This window comes from Amaranthus tricolor, chromosome 3 (genome assembly GCF_026212465.1).
Source record: "Amaranthus tricolor cultivar Red isolate AtriRed21 chromosome 3, ASM2621246v1, whole genome shotgun sequence".
Taxonomy (NCBI): domain Eukaryota; kingdom Viridiplantae; phylum Streptophyta; class Magnoliopsida; order Caryophyllales; family Amaranthaceae; genus Amaranthus; species Amaranthus tricolor.
The window spans coordinates 1,998,358-2,021,477 of record NC_080049.1 but is presented as its reverse complement, the minus strand read 5'-3'; the positions used below and the strand labels follow the sequence as shown (position 1 = coordinate 2,021,477).

The 23,120-nt window shown below is 34.3% G+C and overlaps 1 protein-coding gene across 2 annotated transcripts; it reads right to left on the bottom strand.

Moving 5' to 3' along the window:
- Positions 1–13,310: 13,310 nt before the first annotated feature.
- LOC130808069 (uncharacterized) lies at positions 13,311–22,323 on the bottom strand. Of its 2 annotated transcripts, XM_057673516.1 has the most exons (11): positions 21,900–22,323; positions 16,719–17,079; positions 16,374–16,631; positions 16,002–16,274; positions 15,585–15,899; positions 15,210–15,499; positions 14,938–15,120; positions 14,729–14,845; positions 14,498–14,570; positions 13,655–13,762; positions 13,311–13,572 (listed from the first exon to the last, which is right to left on the bottom strand). In XM_057673516.1, exons 2-11 carry the CDS (start codon positions 17,058–17,060, stop codon positions 13,471–13,473), a joined length of 2,061 nt encoding a protein of 686 aa, XP_057529499.1. In that variant the 5' UTR covers positions 17,061–17,079; positions 21,900–22,323; the 3' UTR covers positions 13,311–13,470. The 2 variants fall into 2 exon arrangements, with proteins under 2 accessions (XP_057529499.1, XP_057529500.1); XM_057673517.1 differs by lacking the exons at positions 14,729–14,845; positions 14,938–15,120.
- Between the last annotated feature and the right edge of the window lie 797 nt (positions 22,324–23,120).

Genomic DNA, 23,120 nt, shown 5'->3' with positions numbered 1-23,120 from the left:
AAAAATTTGACTCGAGTTTATCATCAGCTTTGAAAGTTTTCTTCCCGAAACAACAGTAACAGAAACAGCAATAGCAGAATAAATCCCTTAATCCATAAAATAGCCAGACAAAAAAGTGTAGGAATAACCCAAGTACACATTTGAAAAACTTCCTGATTTTGGCTATCTTTCGAATCTCTTCTCGTGGGCGTTTCCTCTTGATAAATTTCTTGGCTTCTTCACAAGTGTCCTGAAATCGAACCTGTGCAATCCCTGCTACAGAAGACGTCATAGATGGTTTCTTGATTAGGAGATACATCATATAGTTTCCCAACATCTTGCTGTATTTTCGAAACTGAGAGTCGTCAGAAGTTCTCAAAAAACACAAGTTTGTGGCTATATGACATAGAAGAAGGCTTTCGTCGTAGTCAACTTCTAAGGTCCAAGGGCGTAACTCTTGGGAGAAAGAAACTAGCTCAGGGTAGAATACAAGATCTCCTCTGGCTTCACAAGCTTTCTTAGCATCTTCGGTTCTATCTGCAATAATAGCTTTTTTCTTCAACTCGGTAAATATGAGATTTCCCATATTATAGTCAAAATCACATCTATAAACATATAACAAATCTTCTGCTTCATCTTTGATCCTCTTTAAGAGTAGGATGTCCAAGAGTGAAGAGTGGTCATTTAGGCAATAGTATAGCAAATCATATTGTGAAATCTTCTCCGACCATCTAGGAGGGCGGTGCTTTAACCAAAACTCTAGTAATGTAGCAGAGAAAGGGGCCTTGACAAATCGTGTCGATCTTTCTACCGTAACAACAACAGCCCAATCAGAAAACGCCAGCATCACAAGGGACACTACTTCCATAAAAAGTGCACCTCCTAACAACGCATAAGTGATTCTCAAGTTTACCATACTTTCATTATGTGTGTTTTTTTTGTAAAATAGCAATAAGGAAGCAGTAACCGAAAGCAGTGAAAATACCCGAGTTAATCCATGCGCTTTCTGTAAGGTATTCACCTTAGTAAAGAACACATCATACAAGAAATTAAGCTCAATTTGGATGATCTTAAGTGCTTCCTTTCCATCTTCTATCTTATCAATGAAGAAACTACGGCTTTCTGTTCTTTCTTTGAAGGTGAACATAGTATCAGCAATTAGACCTCTAAATTTCAGATAAAGATCATATGCTTGCTTCACAATCTTCATCTCTTTGTTTGTTCTATCTCGATCTTGATCACTTCCAATCTCACAATCTTCAGTAGCCACAACAACAGTAGCTTCAGATGCTGCATTTGTTTCTAAATTCGATCTAATATCAACCGGGATATTAGCAGCATTCCTCGAAGAAAGCTCTTCCATGAGGGCTGCGAAATTAGGCCCAGCATTAGGTTTTCCAATAAGGGATTCTCGATAAGTATCCATACTAGCTAGGTACAAAGAAGTAGTTCTCTCAAGGTACTTAACACATCCATCTATATACATTATAACAGCAGGAATTAAGAGTGCATCCCCCGAGTTATTCCAGGTTGCTCTGTAGAAAAGGTAAAAAGTTCCGGCTGATTGGGTTCCAAGTTGAAGAAGATGCCTAAACCAAAGCTCATTGTCCTCAAGAGCAAGCGCAGTTATTGTGTCCGGTCCTCCTAAATGGACTAATAAAAATGGTGACCAGAAAACAAGGATATCCAATGAAATTGTGGTAGATGAGCTTGTTGAGATTAAACCAATGGTGTATAGTGCAACTGCATCAGCTAATAAGTACAATACCCAAATTAAAAAGCTCATCTTTTTGTGGCGCTTTCTTAAAGGTGCAAGAAAAGTTAAGCATGCTTGAATGGATAGGCTTAAAATGATGCAAACACGGATACTCCAAACTTCCCGTAATTTCTCTGCTTCCTCTACAATTGCTGGTGCCATTTATCAACTATCTTATTTGGGTGACTTTGCCCTCTTAAAATTGTAGCTTCGTCAGTATCGTTCTTGACTTTTTATGGGCCTAAAACCAAAGGGGTCTTTAAAAATGTTCGAGGTAATCGACTGCACAAGGCTTCTCTTTTTCCCGTATATGAAAAAGTTAATAAAAAAATATGTTAAGTTTATTAATAAAATAAATATATTTAATATAAACAAGACGCAAAATAAAAGTTTTGCACAGGGCCCAAAATTTTTCAAGACGGCTCTGCCAAATACAGATAAAAGGTCATCTTATATGCAAATTGAAAAATATATATTACTACATCAATCACACTAGTGGGTTGTGGATTATTGCATCAATTGAAAAATATAACTCAAATCTCAAAACTTTTTATACAAATTTCATTTAAAATTTTTATTTTTTTTTTCTGAAGAGATTTAAAATTTTAATTTTGAGTGGGGTAAGTTCATTTTTATTTGAAATGTAACAATAATTACCATTTATAATTGATCAGTGCTGTACTCTCTTACAATAGTTCATCGTTTCAAATCTTTGGCTTGCTCGTATTGGCTAATGGCTATATAATTATTTTTTAATTATTAAAATTACTTGGTTTTTTCTGAATCCGTTTATGACTTATCCATTAATTCTTAACCCCATAACTTAAAACTTAAAAGGGGAGTTGACTATAAACATGTTCGATCAGTTTTCATCCTAAAATCAATTGCTAATGAAAAGGTATTCATCAAGCTATATATAAGTCAACTTTTTTCTTTTTTTTCGATGTCACTTATTTTATTTTTCAATAATTGAAACATAGAGTTTATTATTTATTTTTAAACATCAATAAAATCCTATAATTATCTGACTGATGCGATTATGCGTGTGAAATGATGAATTTAAACGCAAAAATCGAACCGTGACTCAACTTGGGATATTCCAAGGCTGATAGCAGCGTTTTGACAAGAGCTGGACTGCCAGGCCTCTTCTCAACACAACCCCAATGCTTTCCTTTGATCAATCAATGGAATGCTCAGCGTTCTTGGATAGAATGAAGTGTAATCTTGAAGACTGATCAAGGGTTTACACGTTCATGAAGGGCAAACTGGCCCTTAGTAACCCAATTGCAAGGCAATTGAAATGAAAATCACTTAGTGAATTTTCTGATTTTATTCATCAAAACTTCGTCTCTACAATGAATGAGCCATCTATATATAGACATATGGGAAGAGGGAAATACAATGAGAAGGCTTATGACACGTCCAACTAATAATAACGGTCATTACAAGACACGTGCCAAACATGTGCACATTAAAAAGACATGAAAAACAAGCACAAAGTATTCTGAAATTCTGACAGGAAGCTGCTGAACAGGTGACCTTTCATCCATCTTTTCGTGCACTTCTAAAGGTAGATGATGGCCAATAAGAGTCGTGGTAGCAAGATCCTAGTGTAGAGATTCCATTTCTACCCTTGGTGCTCCCATACATCAAAAACTACGTTCAGGCCAAGGCTCACAAGGTCAGCTGGTCACAAGATCAGTGCTGTTTGTTTCGAACCAGCTGCTGACTACACGACCTTGCACACGGATTTTAGAGAGCTGTGTGAGTTATCAATAGGGTTCTTTGCCCTTGATGGCTAGGTCCATGTGCCAAGATTCCATTTCTACTGCATCCCAGGTCCTGGATGCATTGGTTTAGTCTCCACGTGTCGTGCAAGTTGGGTTGGTCGCTGGTCGTGCTGCTGTGTTGTTCTGATGTCAGAATATGTTCTGTATGGTCTGTTATTGTGTTGATTTCATTGGTATGCTCTTGCTTGTGATGCTTATGTTTTATTGCATGGTTTCCATCTTCATACATGTCTTCAAGGTCAACTTTTATGGAACCATGTGCTGAAATGTGATTGAAAGATGCACATGACTTGGGAGACATCACCGATATGGTTCACTGACTAAAGCACATAACAATAACTACGATATCCCACACATATACCCAATAGCTTTTTTTTTTAAAGATCAAAAAAGATCAAAAGAAAATATTAGTTGGCAAGAGAAAAAAATAAATAGCTGCTATACTTATGAGTTTTGATCAATATATGCTTTCCTCTGCTTCTGGTTCAAGTTCTTCAGAGGAAATAACTTCAACGTATAGTTAGATCAGGGGAAGATATAGAAGGTCATACTTCCAACTCCGTATTACAACAAAAGGCACACATAGACCTATGCAATGGCTGGATAAAAGTCAAGTCAAGTTCGGGATTGATTGGGCCAGGCTCAAAGGGTTAGATCCTTCTAGCGAACTCCAACCTGACCGGGCCCGTTTAAGATTTGTATAGAGCTTGTTTGAACCGTTTTATTGATGAATAAAGGGCCCGTTTAAGGATCAATAAATTTAAGGCACGACCCGTTTATAGTCCCCGTATTTAAGGATTTAATTTGGACCTCTAATAGGCCATTAGGTCATTGCACAACTCTAGTTACACATGAGATGAAATTATTGAGTAATACGCTCAATAATTTCCCACCTTGGTTACGAAATAACCAAACTCTGCCAATAACACAACCAATGATCTTCCAAAAGCTATTCGTCTACAAAGAATTCAACCGTGGTTATAAAAATTTCGATTTTGATCTAGGATTCTACGACTTTACGATCTAAAAATAGACGAGCGATCTAAATCTTAGGTGCGATCTTAATTAATAATGGTAGAACCGTATGATTCTACCAAGATTAAGAATATGGGTGATAAAATCATAATACGATTCCACAATCCTACGTTTCAAAGATCCTATCCTACAATAATAGTCACAATCATAAAAAAAATCTTATATTCAAGTTTTTAATTACATATAAATATAAATGAAAACTAAATTGTCCTTACCATTATCAAAATTGAAGTATTTCTTTTAATCAATTAAAAGATATGTCATATAAGTCTTTGTTTACGGTTCAAAACTTTACAAATGAATTAAAATGACAAAAATGATTGATAATCAATTATCTGATTGTATATTAACAAAAATAAATTCATATTATATCGATTTTGATCATATCCTCTTATCGATCCCAAATATGATCTCAATTTTAACAACCTTGAATTCAACAATATTTATCCTTGCATACATAGGTGAAGCTACATAGGGGTTGGGGGAGGCCTAATCGGGACTTTACATCCTTCAATAGTAATACTGCAAGTGCACGGCGTAGCGTAGTACGTCGGCAAGTACGGGTCGAATCCACAAGGAGTGGGGGTTAAGTTAATAGCTTCTCAATTGATTAGTGTGTTCGAAAATGTATAATATAATATTTGGAGATTAAAACAAGCAACTAAAAATACTTAATGAAAATAAAGCATAAAAGTAAATAAGGGTACAATGAACTAAAAGCAAGGTTAAAATGATCAATAAGCTAAGAGGCATAGGCTAGGCTTTCCCACTAAAATAGAATTACTAATCATTAACCTAAGGTCATGGATATTTTGTTATGGGGAAGAACGTATCATAAGTACTAATGTTCTTTCTCGAGCAACAAAAGCTTCCTAAACATATTCAACTACCTATTCTCATGGAGCTAAGCATAATTTAAGACATGAAGCACACATTCAACATTTCCAATCAAAGCATCTACCTATTCTCATGGAGATGTCTTAACTTTTAAGCATAGATTATCGTTAAAAATCGACTCTCGCCATCAATTCAACGACACTACAACATGATAGCAAAATCAATCTTAAACCATAAACAATACAACCAAGCCAAAGGTAAAGAAAGCAATTTAAACTACATACATGGTGATAATGACTAGCCTAAGCCAAAACAAACTACTCACTCATACTCATATTGAAATTGTAGAATGCAAACAAGCCAAGAATCATAGATGAATAAATTAAGCTAGAGTATCCTAAAGAGATGAGTGCAATATAAGTTGAAGAACTACAAGCATGAATATATGAAACTAAAGACAAATAATCAAGGATAACTAAGTGACATGAATTGAAAACAACATAAGCAAGGATAGAAGTTACTCTTTTAAGCTCAATCTAAGGATGAACAAGATGAATTGGTGATTCAAAGTAATACCTTCCAAAAGCTTCAATAATAGTACATCAATGGTTGAAGAATTTCAAGTTACAAAATATTACAATAAAGGATGAAGTTAATATTGTATTTGGAAAGTGAAAATACTTAATTGAATTGAAAGGAAAATTATGATAACACTAATTTTTAATTGAAATGAAAGCAAAACTATGAAAAATAAATAGAAATTACTTAAAATGAAAGGTGAAAACTCAGATCATAGCTCCCTCTTCCTCTTCTCTATTTACAGGCTTCAAAAACAAGTGGGGGGTGATAGTTTCATGATTACTCCACCACTTCTAGGTTGTAAAGGGGGGGGGGGGGGGGGCCACCCCTAGTGGATATGGTAGGGTGGCTAGTAGTCTTTGGCAGCAGCAATTAGAAGAAACAAATGTAATTGGACCTCGAATGATGCTTAAAAAGATCGCACATGCTGTTGCCGCCTATTTCACTCGACTCGAGCGAATCCTACTCGACCAATCGAGCCACCATCAGGTCCAACATCAGAAACTTCAAAAATTGGACAGAATGTGAAATTTAGCTCTGCTCGACCCGAGCCATCTTGCTCAACTAGTTGAGCGTATGTACTGTACACCTGGATTGAATCTTGCTGATAATCAGAAATTCTGGAAGTTTAAATGCACTTCGCTCGACCCGAGCCAACTTTGCTCGACCGGTCAAGCGAGCTTCAGATATGTAATACTCAGCTTCTGGCTCGAGCAATATTGCTCAAGCCACCTTAGCTCGAGCCTATTCTGGTCGAGGGGATCTATATTGGCTTTTTTTTTGGCTTGTTATTGTGGCTTGGCTCATGATGTTTCACTTCTTTGAGCCCTTGGTGTTTAGGTGAGCAATGTATGCAACCAAAGGGGCTAGTTTGTGCTCGTTGTTGATGATTAGATCCTGAAATGAAATAAAATACCAAATCAATAAAACAAGCGTAAAATCCAATAAACCAATGCGATAACATGTAGATTCCTCACGCTAAACAAGCCACTTATAGGGGTAAAAATAAAGATAAAATGTAGATAACAAGGCACGACCCCCTTGTTGAAAATACGATCTTTTTGTATTTTTGGCTAGGGTCCTTGTTACTAATATGATATATAGCTTAAAGAGTGTAAAATATAATAAAAATTACTATAGGTCAACGATTAGTGTAACACATTTGTAATTTAAAGTTAAGGGATCAAATCCTAATTTAAACTATTTATTGACTAATAAATTTATATTAAAATGTAATTTAAAGTTAAGGGATCAAATCATACTTTTACATTTATCCTTTTTAGTGTTATTTTTTTGCTATCTTAATTTTAATAGCGTTTTTTTGGAGATTTACTAAACTTAGTGATGGCCACGAAGCGAATTACCTGGAACCGAACCGCTTGAAAACTGTCCTGGAACCGGAACCGTTCATGACAAGTATCGAATCGGGCCAAACAGCGGAACCGTGAAACCGTCGAAAAAAAAACGCTAGAACCGGACCAAAGAACCGGGAACCGAACCGAAACGGTTCACTCGGCCCAACGGTTCCTTGGAACCGGAACCGTAATCGTGCGGTTCACCCGCGCTTCTTCGGAACCAGTCAAAAAATAGTCGTTAACTAGCCGTTGGGATTTTTCTATATATACTCCACACTTTCAATCTTTTCATTCACAATTTATCTCTTCTCCTACTCTCCACTTAATTACGCAATTATTCTCTTAATTACATAATTAGTCTTTTAATTATTTCTTAATTACATAATTAGTCTTTTAATTATTTCTTAATTACATAATTAGTCTTTTAATTTTTTGTTTATTTCTTAATTACATTTTTATTTCAATATTATCATGTCTTCTTTTTTGAAAAAAGCCTCTAAAAAGTTACTAAAGTGGCAAAATCATTTGGAGGTTCTAGCTCCAAAAGAAAGGTCACTTCAACTCAGTCGATATCAACAACACCTTCGGTTAGTAATTATGAACCAAATTATCCAGAAGGATACGACCAAGAATTACACGATTATGCAGAAGAAGTGGAAAGAGAAATACAAATTGAAGAAGAAGAAGAAGAAGAAGAACCAACGACCCCTATTGGGATACTTAGATCTTATCAATCATCAACGAGATCACATGAAGTACAACAACAACAACAACAACAACAACAACAAAGACAAGCTCGTGGTAAACGAGTCAATTTTTAAAGTATCGGTTAGTTTTATAATTTTATTCTTCAAATTGATGAAATTTTAAATTATTATTTATTTATGTATTGTGGTATTTGAGTATGTCTTTATATTTAAATTTAGATGAAGATGAACCAGTAAGACAACCTTTTCTGGCAATGCCACCTCCTAGAGGTAGAGCTGTTTCACATGTGTGGTCGTATTTTACAAAACAACCAACCGACAATCCGAATGTTTTCTTATGCACTTGTCAAATTTGTGAAAGTCAAGGGGTAAAGCCCTTAGTTTCATACAATTTCAGCAGAGGTGAATACTTTTTGATTTTTTATACATGATATTTATATTTTGTAAATCAAGAATGTAGTAAAAATTCATTTATTGTGTTATGTGAATACATGTTAGGTGGTGGTACAGTAAAGAATGGAACTTGTTAGATAAGATATTTGTTGTTTACCGATAATGCAACCGCCAACATTAAATGCATCAAACTTTTGTATAATGAACCTACTTTTAGTTTTATCATTGGTGGAGATTATTACACGTACGTTGTTGTGCTCATATTGTTAACTTATCTTGCCAAGTAGGTATTAGACAACTAAGTGATTTATAAGATCCCATTAGAGACATAGTGAAGTGGCTTAGATTATGACATGTAAACAGAAGATATAAGCAATTATGTGACCATTATCAACTAAAAAAAGTATATTGGTCATCAAATACTCCTACACGTTGGGGCTCAACCCATGATTTATTAAAAAAGGCTATCGCTAATCGTCCAGTTATAACACAATTGTATATTGGGTGTACGGATAGCCGTATAAGTGTTGAAACATGGGAACTAGCTATAAGCGTACAGAAAATATTAGAAGCGTATGTTCACGCAACTAAGATAATTATCTTAAACATCACTTTAAAATTGAACAAAGTAGCTATAATATTTTAGAATGGTGGAAATAAAAATCAATAAAATTCTCCATATTATCGAGAATTGCAAAGGATATCCTTGCAATTCATGCTTCTACTATTGCGTCGAAATCTACTTTTAGTGCAAATAGAAGAGTTCTAAAGGAAAAGAGATCTCGTCTTGCTCCACATACTATTCAAATATGTGTTTGCAAGAAAGATTGGGATCAAGCGGAGGTCCAAACACAAAGACTCAAGAACAATGATGATGAAGACGATTTTGATCCATGGATGATGATGGATACATCTGCATCATCGGCGGGAAGAGAGTCAGCGGAAGCATTCAACCAACAAGATGATGGTGACGAAGAAGAATAGGATCATGAATATCGGACAACGATCAATCAACATTCAACAACTACAAATAAATGATATGACAAAGAACTACGTGGGCTTTGATTCCTTCGGGATACGTAGGCAGCTTAATATTCGTTCGGGATACTAGGTTCAAGTCCATTTTCTCCCTCTTTTTTTATTAATCGGTTTCTTACTAATTTATTTTTTTCCTTCTTTTTAGTAAATATTTTAATAAGGATGACAAGCAATGAATTTCGCTAATAATCAAGTAATCATCAAATGTACATCCGCATTATCATAGAATTTTTATATTATATTTATAGGAAAAATAAGAATGGAATTGATGGTCCGACCCGCCCGACCTGTGATTTGGAACCGTCAGAATCGCCTCATGAATCGCCAAGGATCCATTTGGTACCGCCCGGAACCGAAAATGTTTGAATCAGGTTCTAGATGGAACTGAAAACGGGTGGAACCGGAACCGGCCCAACTTAGACCGTGGCCATCACTAACTAGGCTAATATATGGAGTCAAAAACGCTTAGTATTTTTTTCCAAAAGGGATTATGATAGGGAAGTTTCAACTCCATTTATTAAATGTAATTTTGCTGTGATACAAGTTCTATTGGAAATACTTCACATGTGAGACAAGACTCCACATCGATAGAATAGTAGATTGTGGACTTGCATATATATTGGGTGGGCTAATCCTCCTACTACTATACGGTTTTGGAAAACAATGAACCTCATCAAGTGTATATGCAAGCCAACGCTTATCGCCGTGGGTTTCTGGGCCCGAGCCCACTGGAGTCCCATCTCCACACGAGTGGGCCACGGTGAGATTATTTGACGAATTGTCACAGACTATGATGTGCAAATTTTATTTAATCGCAACCGCACGGTGTACGTGTAGTCGCGGGTCGAACACAAGAAAGTTATGACAAAAACCTTGCTAATTTCTATTAATTATATTGCTCAAAGAGAAAAAAGTTTGGTTGGTTGTTTATCTATCAAACTACAAAAGCAATAAGAAATATGGATTAAAGCTATATGATGAAGAGATTTAGGGTGTCAGGAATCCCCTAAAATCTTGTATGATCGAATTCTCATTAGTATCTATGAAATGTCGGATTAATTATGTAATTAAATATGATCTTGTTAATCTCAAACTCTCGCGCTATAGATTAACTATTAGATTTAGACCCTATTAATTTAATTTTCACACACTAATTTTATTGAATGAATTAATAAGAATTTAACTAAAATTTATCTTAAAGCAAAGTTGGTCCTAATCTCACATGCTAGTTCTATTGACTAGTCTAACAAAACATATTTAATTTATGGTTATTAGCACAATTCAACCACTTTAATCCTAATTTCATAGACACATTCAAAAATCAAATCATACTTAACTTATAAATTCAAGCCCTAACCCTAGAAAATTGATCTACTCACTAATCATGGTGGAAACAATGAACACAAACCTTAAGATAATACTAAACATGAATGAAAATGATAATATTGAAATTTGCAAGGAAAAACAATAATTAAACTATGAGACACAAAATTAAAGATCCAAAAGACAAAAAGTTGAAGAGCAGTACTACTTTTAATAAATGACAATTTCTAGGAAGAATGGTTAAAGTTTGACAAGAAAAGATTAAACTAATACAAAATTGATAAAGAAAGATTAAACTAATAATGAGAAAGTAAATCAAAGACAAGAAATTAAAAGCTTACAAGAATTAAAATGGTGTTCAAATGGAGAGGAAGATAAAGGAGGAAGAATGAGAAGAGGTTTTAGTCTCCCTCCTTGTGCTCCTTTAAAGGACGCTTAACCTAAATGCTCCTCATTTACCACTAAAATCAACCCTAAAAAGTTAATTAAAAATAAGATAAAATAAAATACTACAAAATTAAATAATGGAAAAAAGGCTGCCCGGATTCCAGAAGTAAAGCCTATTCGACGTCCATTTCCATGACCAGGAAGTCGAGTCGGCGTTTTTGGCTGACAGTTTCTGCAGACTTCAAACGATTGTCATTTCTTGCTCGTTTATCAGAATCGGACATATAATATACCTGTTGGAAAGCTTTTGAAGTCTAGTTTCCAATGACGCAAATCTTGCATTAATGCGATCTTCCTATCAAACGTTATGACCAAAAGAGTAGACATGTATCAAATTTCACCTCAAAACTTTTGCATTATAAACACTCTTCTACTCTTTTGCTCATTTTCTTTGTAGAACATCTTCACCCGAACTAAAATCTTTCTTAGTGACCTCCGTCAGCATTAAAACCATAAGAATTATGCTTAAAACAATCAAAACCACTAAAAATCAACATGAATAACCAAAACGAGTAAAGTAGCATAAATCTTCAAAATAATCACGGAATTATTAACAACGACCATCATCAAGGAGTATAAAATGATATAATTAACTGCAAATAATTGTACTTCTCAAACTCCCTCATGCTTAACCTTTGCTCATCTTCGAGCAAATTAAGGTTGACAAAGAAAAATAAAGGTTAAGACATGGTCTCCAAACCTAGTCTACTTCTTATGTAACAGACTTAAAATTTTTAATCTTAATCTTCCGATTAATCACTAGTGGAAAAACATTATATGCTGCAGTTTTATCCCCGTAATATGCTGCGGTTTTGACACGCGGCACTAGTGATAGCTAGGGGTGTTCAAAACCGGATACCGGGTCGACCCAGATCCGGAAAACCCGGTACCCGGTTTTTCGGATACTTAAAATTATGATCCGGTTTCAACCCGGTTTAATGGGTACCCGAAATCCGGGTACTCGGTTTAAACCGGGTCAGAAACCGAATACCCGATTTTGTTAAAAAAAAATCCTTATTTCCAGATGGTGGTGGGTAAGAATCCATGTAGATCTTCAAATAAAATTGTAAAGAGGATCTGAAAATAAAATTGAACAAACAAATATCAGAATTTAAATTCAAAATATTAAAAAAAATTAAAAACAACTAAAATTAGGAATAAGACTTAAAATTTAAGTAAAATACTTGTGAAGGACGAAGATTTGAAGCTAAAGAAGATGATTCGATGAAGACTGACATTATGAAGAAGATGAAGACATTGTACAAGGACCTTGAAACATAGATTTGTTTTTATGAAAAGTTCGAAGATTTGTGATGAAGGACGAAGATGGTGATGAATTGATGATTCGATGAAGGACTGCTCTGAATCTCTGATGAAAGACGAATTGATGATGATGAAGATTGAATTAGGGAACGACGCTGAATGAAGGTTTCTAAGTTCTTGAAGCTGCTCCTTCAATTAGGTTTTCAAATGAAGGGGAGTAGGGGACGGTGTTGTTTCTTGATGCTCATTTAATTTACTTTTTTTAAAAATAATAAACCGGATATCGGGTTTCCGAATTTATAAAAATGGTATCCGAATCCAACCCGGTATCCGGATTTATAAAAATGGTATTCAAATCCGACCCGATATCTGGTTTTGGCAATTCGAGTTAATTATCCGATTTTAACAACCGGATACAGGATATCCCGGATCGGATATTTCGAATCAGGTTTTTAAAACACCCCTAGTGATAGCAGCATATGACACACTATTATATGTTGTAGTTCTAGAAAAACCACAGCATACACTAGTGGAAAAAACCTCATTTGCTGCGGTTTTTTGGCCATTATTTGCTGCGGTTTTGGCCCCAAGCAATAGTAATAGCAGCAAATAACCTATTTTAAATGCTACGGTTAAAAACCGCAGCAAAAAAAGGTATTATTTGCTGCGGTCATCCCCAAAAACCGCAGCAAATAAGTGCCATTATTTGCTGCGGTCACTTATTTGCTGCGGTTTTGAGGGCTGACCGCAGCAAATAGCTATTTTTTTTCTTTTCTCGTTTTATTCTAATAATAATCCAATAATAATGTACAATGTAATAACAATGATAATCCAATAATGATCCAATGATAATCACCAATGATCTCTTTGTAATAAAAAACTCTCGATAATATAATATGATATGTACGTACATATATATACAATAATATATATTAAAGTCCTAAAAAATCTATACTAATTACAATTTATCAAGGACAAAAATTAGCAAGATACGCGGCAATCTTGTCTTTTAATTCGCGCATCTCTCCACTTCTCAGAGGGCGTGTTTCCCTCGGAATGTCGTATAAAACCTATAATATAATATAAAATTAAAAGATTAATAAACATTAGATTTTACCAATAATAATAATTTATAATGTAACAAATACTTACGGCATCTATGTTTTCGACTCCAATCTCCTTCACGGATTTTAAGATATCATCCATGTATTTGAGAGTGTAATAGCCGCAATCAACGGAATTAGAAGGTTGTCGAAAGCACTAAGAGAAAATAGATGTTAGTGCCAAAGAAACATAAAAACGCATAAAATCGCAATTTAATACGTAGTTTCTAGCATACGACTATGATTTTCAATTCTAACCACTTCAACGCAATAATATAGACCAAATAGTGTTGTGTGACAAGCTTCGCGCAAATCAAACCAAGTTTGAGCTACTTTATGCGCAAAAGTGCCAAAAACGCTTAAAAACGCATAAAATCGCAACTTAATACGTAATTTCTAGCATATGACTATTATTTTCAATTCTAACCACTTCAAAACAATAATATATACCAAATAGTATTGCGCGCCAAGTTTCATGCCAAACAAACCAAGTTTAAACCATTTTATGCGAAAAAGTGTCAAAAACGCTTAAAAAACCTCAAAAATGCAACTTAGCACGTAATTTCAAGCATATGACTATTGTTTTCGATTCTAACCATTTTAACACAAAATATATACCAAATACTGTTGTGTTCCAAATTTCGTTTCAAACAAACCAAGATTGAACTTCTTTATGCGAGAAAGTACCAAAAACGTTTAAAAAAACCTTAAAAACGCAACTTAGCACGTTATTTCAAGCTTATGACTATTGTATTGGATTCTAAACATAATAATAAATACCAAATAGTGTTGTGTACCAAGTTTTGTGCCAAACAAACCAAGTTTAAACCACTTTATGCGAGATAGTGCCAAAAACACTTAAATGAAACGTATTCCAAATAGTGTTGTGTACCTTTACTGTTTTCCATTTCGGATATGTGTCTCTCGATCTAGATCCCATTTCTACACGCACTTTCTTCATTGTGCTGAAAGGCATGGAAAAATTATAACTATTTATATATCAATGCATATACTAATATTAATGTAATACTATATATATATATATATATATATATATATATATATATATATATATATATATATATAACACTTGAATGCAATTGGTAAAAATTTATAAAATTACGCATTTAACAAGGCTTTGAATTTTGTGTTGCGAGGCGGGCTTTGAGCTTTATGTAACGAATCGAAGACGTGCACGATATTAGTCAAAGGACATATGACCAAAAGTATCCAATGCAAACTACAAACGTAAATTTAAAATCAACAAATTAGAGAATATATGAACTTAGATAAAAATCAAAAAATAAGTTCAATTTTAAAAATAAAACCTACTCTTCCACATATGGAGCCAGAATGAACGTGTGTTTAGATGTAAGCGAATTTTTCAAAGCACGCTCAATGTATGCTCTGACATCATCTAGCACATTTACACATCTAATACCCGCAATCGTTTCAGGACAAAACCATCCAATTTTTATTGGAGGTTCGCAACAATCTAGCTCTTCATAAGCCGCACTAAACTCACGAATAAGAAAATTTTGTCAGTAATTCGATTATTAAAAAAATTAAATAATAAAGCCTAAATTGTAAGATAATGAACATACCTCATGTAGACATGGATAAGAGCTACATTCAACATTTCTCCTCTTAAAAATTGCCCAATATCTCTAGGACCGATAATTACAAAAGGGTTTTCAGCAAAGCTGAATTGGTCCTTATCCAGGGGTAGCATGATTGGGTTCTCCTCACACATGCGAGATGCACATGTGTGCAACCATTTGCAATCTGGAGAGAGATCTTTCAGCTCCGCATCAGTCAAAATTGGATTGGTTCCCATCGAATTTGAACCAGCCTTTGATGAGGAATCGGTCTCTCTCTTAGAGCCTTTTGGACTCTTTTGCAATTTGAATTAATACAATTTAATTAGTGTAAGCATGCAATAAAATAATAACAATACATAAGATACAATTGATTATTACCTTGGTAGTGAATTGATCCTCGCCAATCATATTTGTCAAGTCTACAATGGGTGCTCCCATCTTCTGCAAAATGCATGCAAATTTGTAGAGTATGTCCTTCGTAATTTCCCTTCTGAGGGTCGCTACTTCTTCAGGTAGCAACCATCTGGATTGAGTAGCGACACACTCTTTGCCGAATGCCTTCTTTAATCCCACTCGGACCCCTCCTTTGTCGAATACCCGCTTTTTTTGGTCTTTCCCTAAGACAATATGTAATGCATCAACATTGTCTCTATGGGTGAACTCTCTCGTTGCTTCTTTTTCCTTCCAGCCTATCTGTTCAAATAAAAAGTGACATATATAAGAATTAGTTTATAGTAAATCAAAGCCAAAAAATACAAAAAAAATGAAGCATATAATTAAAATTTCAAAACTCACCACAGCATCAGCAACTTTCTTCGCTCCCGGATCAGTAATGGTATATTTACCACTTGAATCTCGGGAATGAAGTCCGCAATACCAATCTCGCACCCGATCTCCAGCAGGAGTATTCACAAATGCAGAGTTAGCCGTAGATGAGGTCGTCGGACCTTGATTGGGGTATAAACCCGCATCCACCCACTCTTTTTGGACCTCATCGTACGTTTTTGGGCCCAAGCGATGGTAAAACTTCCTTTTGCTTGCTGATTCAGAAGCTTTACCACGCTTTTCCTAATCAATCAATAGAAATCAAATGTCATCTATTAGATTAATGATTGAATCAAAAGAAGAAAAATTAAATCAAAAGCTATAATATAAATGAATACTTACAACTTCAGTGGGAGTTGTTTTTTTGGCAACAAACTCTTCCCATTCATTCTTCGATATATGACCCCATATTTCATAGGGCATCTTTGAAGGTGCTTGGTCTCCACCTTCGTTTCCCGTTTTGACTTTCTTGGTCTTACGGGCACGTTTCTTGGTGATCCAGCCAGTTACAAGCTTGGATTTGAAATCTCTAAATCTTTTAGCAACAGCTGAAAGAAATACATTTTTCTTTTCTTTATTGTTCTCAATGTGAAAAAGATTCTACAAAAAAAATATATATATTTATTAGTGTCTATTAAATTAATTTTCAAATGAAAGTAAATGAATGAAAATAGTAAAAGTGTTTACCACAATATCATCCCACAGAGAGTTCTTCAAATCCTCTGGAACCTCGTTCCATGCGTACAATATGGAAATCTTACGACTACATATGCCGATTTGTTTTCCATATTGCCTACGCCATTTGCCACAGGGTTGACCCAATGCATTGTATTCTAAGTGCATGGGTTCTGTAACTTTGAGGCTTTTCGTAGGACCTCGTCCTTTTCTCTTCTTAGAACCAACGCTAGTAGTGATAGTGGGAGCATCCGTTGGTACTAGCTCTACCTCCGAGGGATATGGTGGGGCGTCTTCAGCCATCCCTTCGTGTCTAAAAAATGGGTCATCATCCTCAATTATGTCCTTCTCCATCTCAGAGACAATTTTATCACTGAAAAGGTGCATTGTAGATGAGTACTTAAATAAATGTGAATAGAAATATATTAGAACATAAGAACGTAATTTCAATTCTAACCATTACAACACAATAATATATACCAAATAGTGTAGTGTGCAAAATTTCATGCAAAACAAACCAAGTTTAAACCACTCTATGCGAGAAAATGCCAAATAAAGCTTAAAAAATCTTAAAAACGCAACTTAGTACATAATTTCAAGCATATGACTATTGTTTTGGAATCTAACCATTTCAACACAATAATATATACCAAATAGTGTTATGTGCCAAGTTACTTCCCAAACAAATCAAGCTTCAACCACTTTATGTGAGAAAGTGCCAAAAACGCTTAGAAAACCTTATAAACGCAACCTATCACGTAATTTCAAGCATATCACTATTGTTTTGGATTCTAAACATTTCAACACAATAATATACCGAATAGTGTTGTGTGTCAGTTTCGTGCCAAACAAACCAAGTTTGAACCACTTTATGCGACAAAGTGCCAAAAACGCTTAAAAAAACCTCAAAAATGCAACTTAGCACGTAATTTCAAACATATGACTATTGTTTTCGATTCTAACCATTTCAACACAATAATAAATATACCAAATAGTGTTTAGTGCCAAGCTTCATACAAAACAAACCAAGTTTGAACCACTTTATGCGAAAAAATGTCAAAAACGCTTAAAAAATCTCAAAAACGCAATTCATCACATAATTTCAAGCATCTGACTAGTGTTTTGGATTCTAACTATTTCAACAAAATAATATATACCTAATATTGTTGTATGCCAAATTTCAGGCAAAATAAACCAAGTTTAAACCACTTTATGCGAGACAGTGCCAAAAACGCTTAAAAATCCTCAAAAATGCAACTTAGCATGTAATTTCAAGCATATGACTATTGTTTAGGATTATAACCATTTCAACACAATAATATATACCAAATAGTGTTGTGTGCCAAGTTTCTTGCCAAACAAACCAAGTTTAAACCACTTTATACGAGAAAATGCCAAAAACGCTTAAAAAACCTCAAAAATGCAACTTAGAAAGTAATATCACACATATGACTATTGTGTTCGATTTTAATCATTTCAACAAAATAATATATACCAAATAGTGCTTAGTGCAAAGGTTCATGCAAAACAAACCAAGTTTGATTCACTTTATGCGAAAAGTGCTAAAAAATCTTTAAAAACTTAAAAACGTAACTTAGAAAATAATTTCAAGCATATGACTATTGTTTTGGATTCTAACCATTTCAACACAATAATATATACCAAATAGTGTTGTGTGCCAAGTTTCATTCAATACAAACCACGTTTGAACCATTTTATGCGAGAAAGTGCCAAAACGCTTTAAAAACTTTAAAAACGAAACCGAGCACTTAATTTCTTGCATATGACTATTTTTTTTATTCTAACTATTTCAACACAATAATACATACCAAATAGTATTGCGCGCCAAGTTTCGTGCCAAACAAACCAAGGTTGAACCACTTTATGCGAGAAAGTGCCAAAAACACTTTAAGAACCTCAAAAACGCAACTTAGCACGTAATTTCAAGCATATGACCATTGTTTTCGATTCAAACATTTCAACACAATAATATATATAAAACAGTGTTGTGTACCAAGTTTCGTTCCAAACAAACCAAGATTGAACCACTTTATGAGAGAAAGTACCAAAAACGTTTAAAAAACCTTAAAAACGTAACTTAGCACATAATTTCAAGCATATGACTATTGTTTTGGATTCTAACAATTTCAACATAATAATATATACCAAATAGTGTTGTGTGCCAAGTTTCGTGGCAAACAAACAAGGTTTGAACCACTTTATGCGAGAAAGTGCCAAAAACGCTTAAAAAACCTCAAAAATGCAACTAGGCAAGTAATGTCAAGCATATGACTTGCGTTTTGTATTTTAACCATTTCAACACAATAATTTATTCCAAATAGTGTTGTTTGTCAAGTTTCATGCAAAACAAACAAAGTTTGAACCAATTTATGCAAAAAAGTGCCAAAAACGCTTAAAAAACTTTATAAACGCAACTTAGCACGTAATTACTAGCATATGACTAGTTTTTTTATTTTAACCATTGCAACACAAAAATATATACCAAATAGTTAGTGTGCCAAGTTTCGTGGCAAACGAAAAAGGTTTTAACCACTTTATTCAAGAAATTGCCAAAAAAGCTTAAAAAACTTCAAAAATGCAATTTAGCAAATAATTTCAAACATATGACTTCGATTCTAAACATTTCAACAAGATAATATATACCAAATAGTGTTTAGTGCCAAGGTTCATGCAAAACAAACCAAGTTTAAACCACTTTATGCGAGAAAGTGCCAAAAACGCTTAAAAAACATCAAAAATGCAATTTAGCACGCAATTTCAAGCATATGACTATTATTTTCAATTCTAAACATTTCAACACAATAATATATACCAAACAATTTTGTGTGCCAAGTTTCAAGAAAAACAAACCAAGTTTGAACCACTTTATGCGAGAAAGTGCCAAAAACGCTTAAAAAACCTCATAAATGCAACTTAGCAAGTAATTTCAAGTATATGATTTTAGTTTTGTATTTTAACCATTTCAACACAATAATTTATACCAAATAGTGTTGTGTGCCAGGTTTCATGAAAAACAAACAAAGTTTGAACCACTTTATGCGAGAAAGTGCCAAAAACGCTTAAAAACTTTATAAACGCAACTTAGCACATAATTTCTAGCATATGACTATTTTTTTGGATTCTAACCAATGCAACACAAAAATATATACCGAATAGTGTTGTGTGCCAAGTTTCGCGGCAAACAAACAAGGTTTTAACCACTTTATGCGAGAAAGTGCCAAAAATGCTTTAAAAACCTCAAAAACGCAACTTAGCAAGTAATTTCAAACATATGACTATTGTTTTCGATTCTAAACATTTCAACACGATAATATATACCAAATAGTGTTTAGTGCCAAGGTTCATGCAAAACAAACCAAGTTTAAACCACTTTATGCGAGAAAGTGCCAAAAACGCTTAAAAAACATCAAAAATGCAATTTAGCACGCAATTTCAAACATATGACTATTGTTTTCAATTCTAAATATTTCAACACAATAATATATACCAAACAATTTTGTGTGTCAAGTTTCAAGCAAAACAAACCAAGTTTGAACCACTTTATGCGAGAAAGTGCCAAAAACGCTTAAAAAACCTCAAAAATGCAACTTTGAAAATGATATCAAGCATATGACTATTGTGTTCGATTCTAACCATTTCAACACAATAATATATACCAAATAGTGCTTAGTGCAAAGGTTCATGCAAAACAAACCAAGTCACTTTATGCGAGAAAGAGCCAAAAAAGTTTTAAAAACTTAAAAACGCAACTTAGAATGTAATTTTGAAGCATATGACTATTGTTTTTTATTCTAACCATTTCAACACAATAATATATACCAAATAGTGGTGTGTGCCAAGTTTCTTGCAAAACAAACCAAGTTTGAATTATTTCATGCGAAAAAGTGCAAAAAAAGCTTAAGAAACGTTAAAAACGCAATTTAGCACGTAATTTCAAACATATGACTATTATTTTCAATTCTAACTATTCCAACACAATAATATATACCAAATAGTGTTATGTGTCAAGTTTCATGCAAAACAAACCAAGTTTGTACTTTTTAATGTGAGAAACTGCCAAAAAAGCTTAAAAAATCTTTAAAACGCAACTTAACACGTAATTTCAATCATATGACTATTGTTTTGGATTCTAACAATTTCAACAGAATAAAATATACCTAATAGTGTTGTGTGCCAAGTTTCGTGCCAAACAAAACAAGTTTGAACCACTTTATGCGATAAAGTGATAAAAACGCTTAAAAAACCTCAAAAACGGAACTTAGCACGTAATTGCAAGCATATGACTATTGTTTTCGATTCTAACCATTTTAACATAATATGTATACCAAATAGTGTTGTGTGCCAAGTTTCATGCAAAACAAACCAAGTTTGAACCACTTTATGCGAGAAAGTGCCAAAAAATTAAAAAACCTTAAAAACGCAACTTAGCACGTAATTTCAAGCTATCATAAAGATTTACGTTACCATTAAATAGAATAACGCGTCACATTTAAATCTTATGGTGATCATATAGCATTAATGTGACTAATGACAATTCTTAAGGTTATCGAGTCGCAACATCATTTATTACATTCTCTAAAGTTAGAAAGAAATATAATCAAACACCATGTAACAACTCTCAACAATAAGTTGACACTATGCTCATAACTTTACTAAAACTATTTATTTATAATTTCAATAACCTAACAAGGGTACTTATAATTCGAACAATCAAACCACAACACTTAACAACTATTACTCCCAATTGACAACTAACCATTTCCACAATCATACAACATTTAATCAATCAAGTAGGCCTTATAACAACTTGTAAGATTATCTAACAATCATCATACCACCAAAATATAGCATAAAACACACATCATTAATAATTTCATCTCTAATTCCAAACCCTAGTCATTTTATGTTCAAAGATAACACTTTTAACTATTATCCATAGCAAGAATCAATAAAACTAATACACGATCAAAATATAATTGAAAGCCCACACCATTACTAATTTCAACTCTAAATCAAACCCTAATTATTTAATATTCAAAAATAGCATCTTTAATTAGTTCTCATAGTAAGATTCACTAATCATGAGGCAAAAATCAACACTACACTCGTAAACTTAATAAAATTCTAATTAGAAACTAGGAAAATTACTTAGAGTAAAAATGAGAGGCTTACAATGGGAGAACTAGAAAAGGAGCGAAGACTAGGTGGTTTTGGAGGATGCCACGCAGCTGGACAGTAGCTGCTGGTGGCGGCAGCCTTCACGGCAGCAGGTGGGGTAGCAGTTGGAGGCCGCGGCTGCAGCAGAATCGGAAGGTGGTGGCGATGGGACAGCAAGCTGGCGGCACTGCAGCAGGTTGGGAACAAGGCTGCTGCTGCCGTCACTGTGCGTGGGGGAGGGAGAAGAGAGCTGTGCTGCGGTGGCTGCCTATGGAGGAGAAAAAAACACGTGGCCCGTGCTGCTGGTGGAGGTCACGGTGGGGCGCGGCTGCTGGTTTCTTGTGAGCCGTGAGGGAGGGGAGTGAGAGAAAAGGAGAGGGAAGAAAGGGGGATGGCAGCCGTGGGTTTTGCAATGTGAGGAAGGGTTATCTCACTTGCAACCCTAACTCGTCTTTTTTATTTTGTTTATTTATTTATTAATTTAGATTCGTCTTTTTTGCATTTATATAGATTTGTCTTTTTGCGATGAATTTTCGTGTGCTCACAAATTTAATAGATAATAATTTTACTTTGAACCTCTTATTTTTAGTAATCCTAAATTTATTTTTAATATAAATATATTAATGTTTAAATTCGTATGTAAATGAAATTTATTAAGACTAATTCAAAATAATTTAATATATTTATAAAATATCCAAAAGTGATTATAATAATCATAATTAACGACGTCACAAAAATGACGAGGTGTTACAATTTTCCTCAGGAGCATCTCACATAACGCTTCTAATAACATTGTGAAACTAGTGTCACCCCAATTGAACTTTGACTTAATGTTTAGAATTATCAACACGGTTGTTAGTTTGGTGAACTTTGTACATCCAGGGTACAAAAGCTTTGAGAAGCCTCTGTCAACAAGTCAAAAACACGAGGACGTTTTCCCAACTCATCCTCGACTCCCTCCATCATCTCATCAACACGATCTACATCCTCATCGACATTCTCTTCATCTGTCTCATACGCATCAACACGATCTACTACATTCTCATTGACATCCACATTATTGACATTCTCAACAACACTTTTTTCTTTGTAAACTCCCTCCTCACCATGCCAAACCCAAACATGATATTGAGGCCTAAACCCACGTCGAGGTATGTGCTCCCTAAGGATATCAACACTATCTACCTTTGATACACCGTCACACTTGACACATGGGAAATAAAACCAACTCCCCCC

Bases quoted from the DNA above. Each gene is read 5' to 3' on its own strand.
- LOC130808069 (XM_057673516.1), bottom strand. From the start codon at position 17,060: ATGGAGAAGGACATAATTGAGGATGATGACCCATTTTTTAGACACGAA. The intron at 13,763-14,497 runs GTACACAACACT...ATTTTCTCTTAG, and splicing joins CGAAATGGAAAACAGTAAAG to TGCTTTCGACAACCTTCTAA. The intron at 13,573-13,654 runs GTAAGTATTTGT...ATTATATTATAG, and splicing joins GAGTCGAAAACATAGATGCC to GTTTTATACGACATTCCGAG.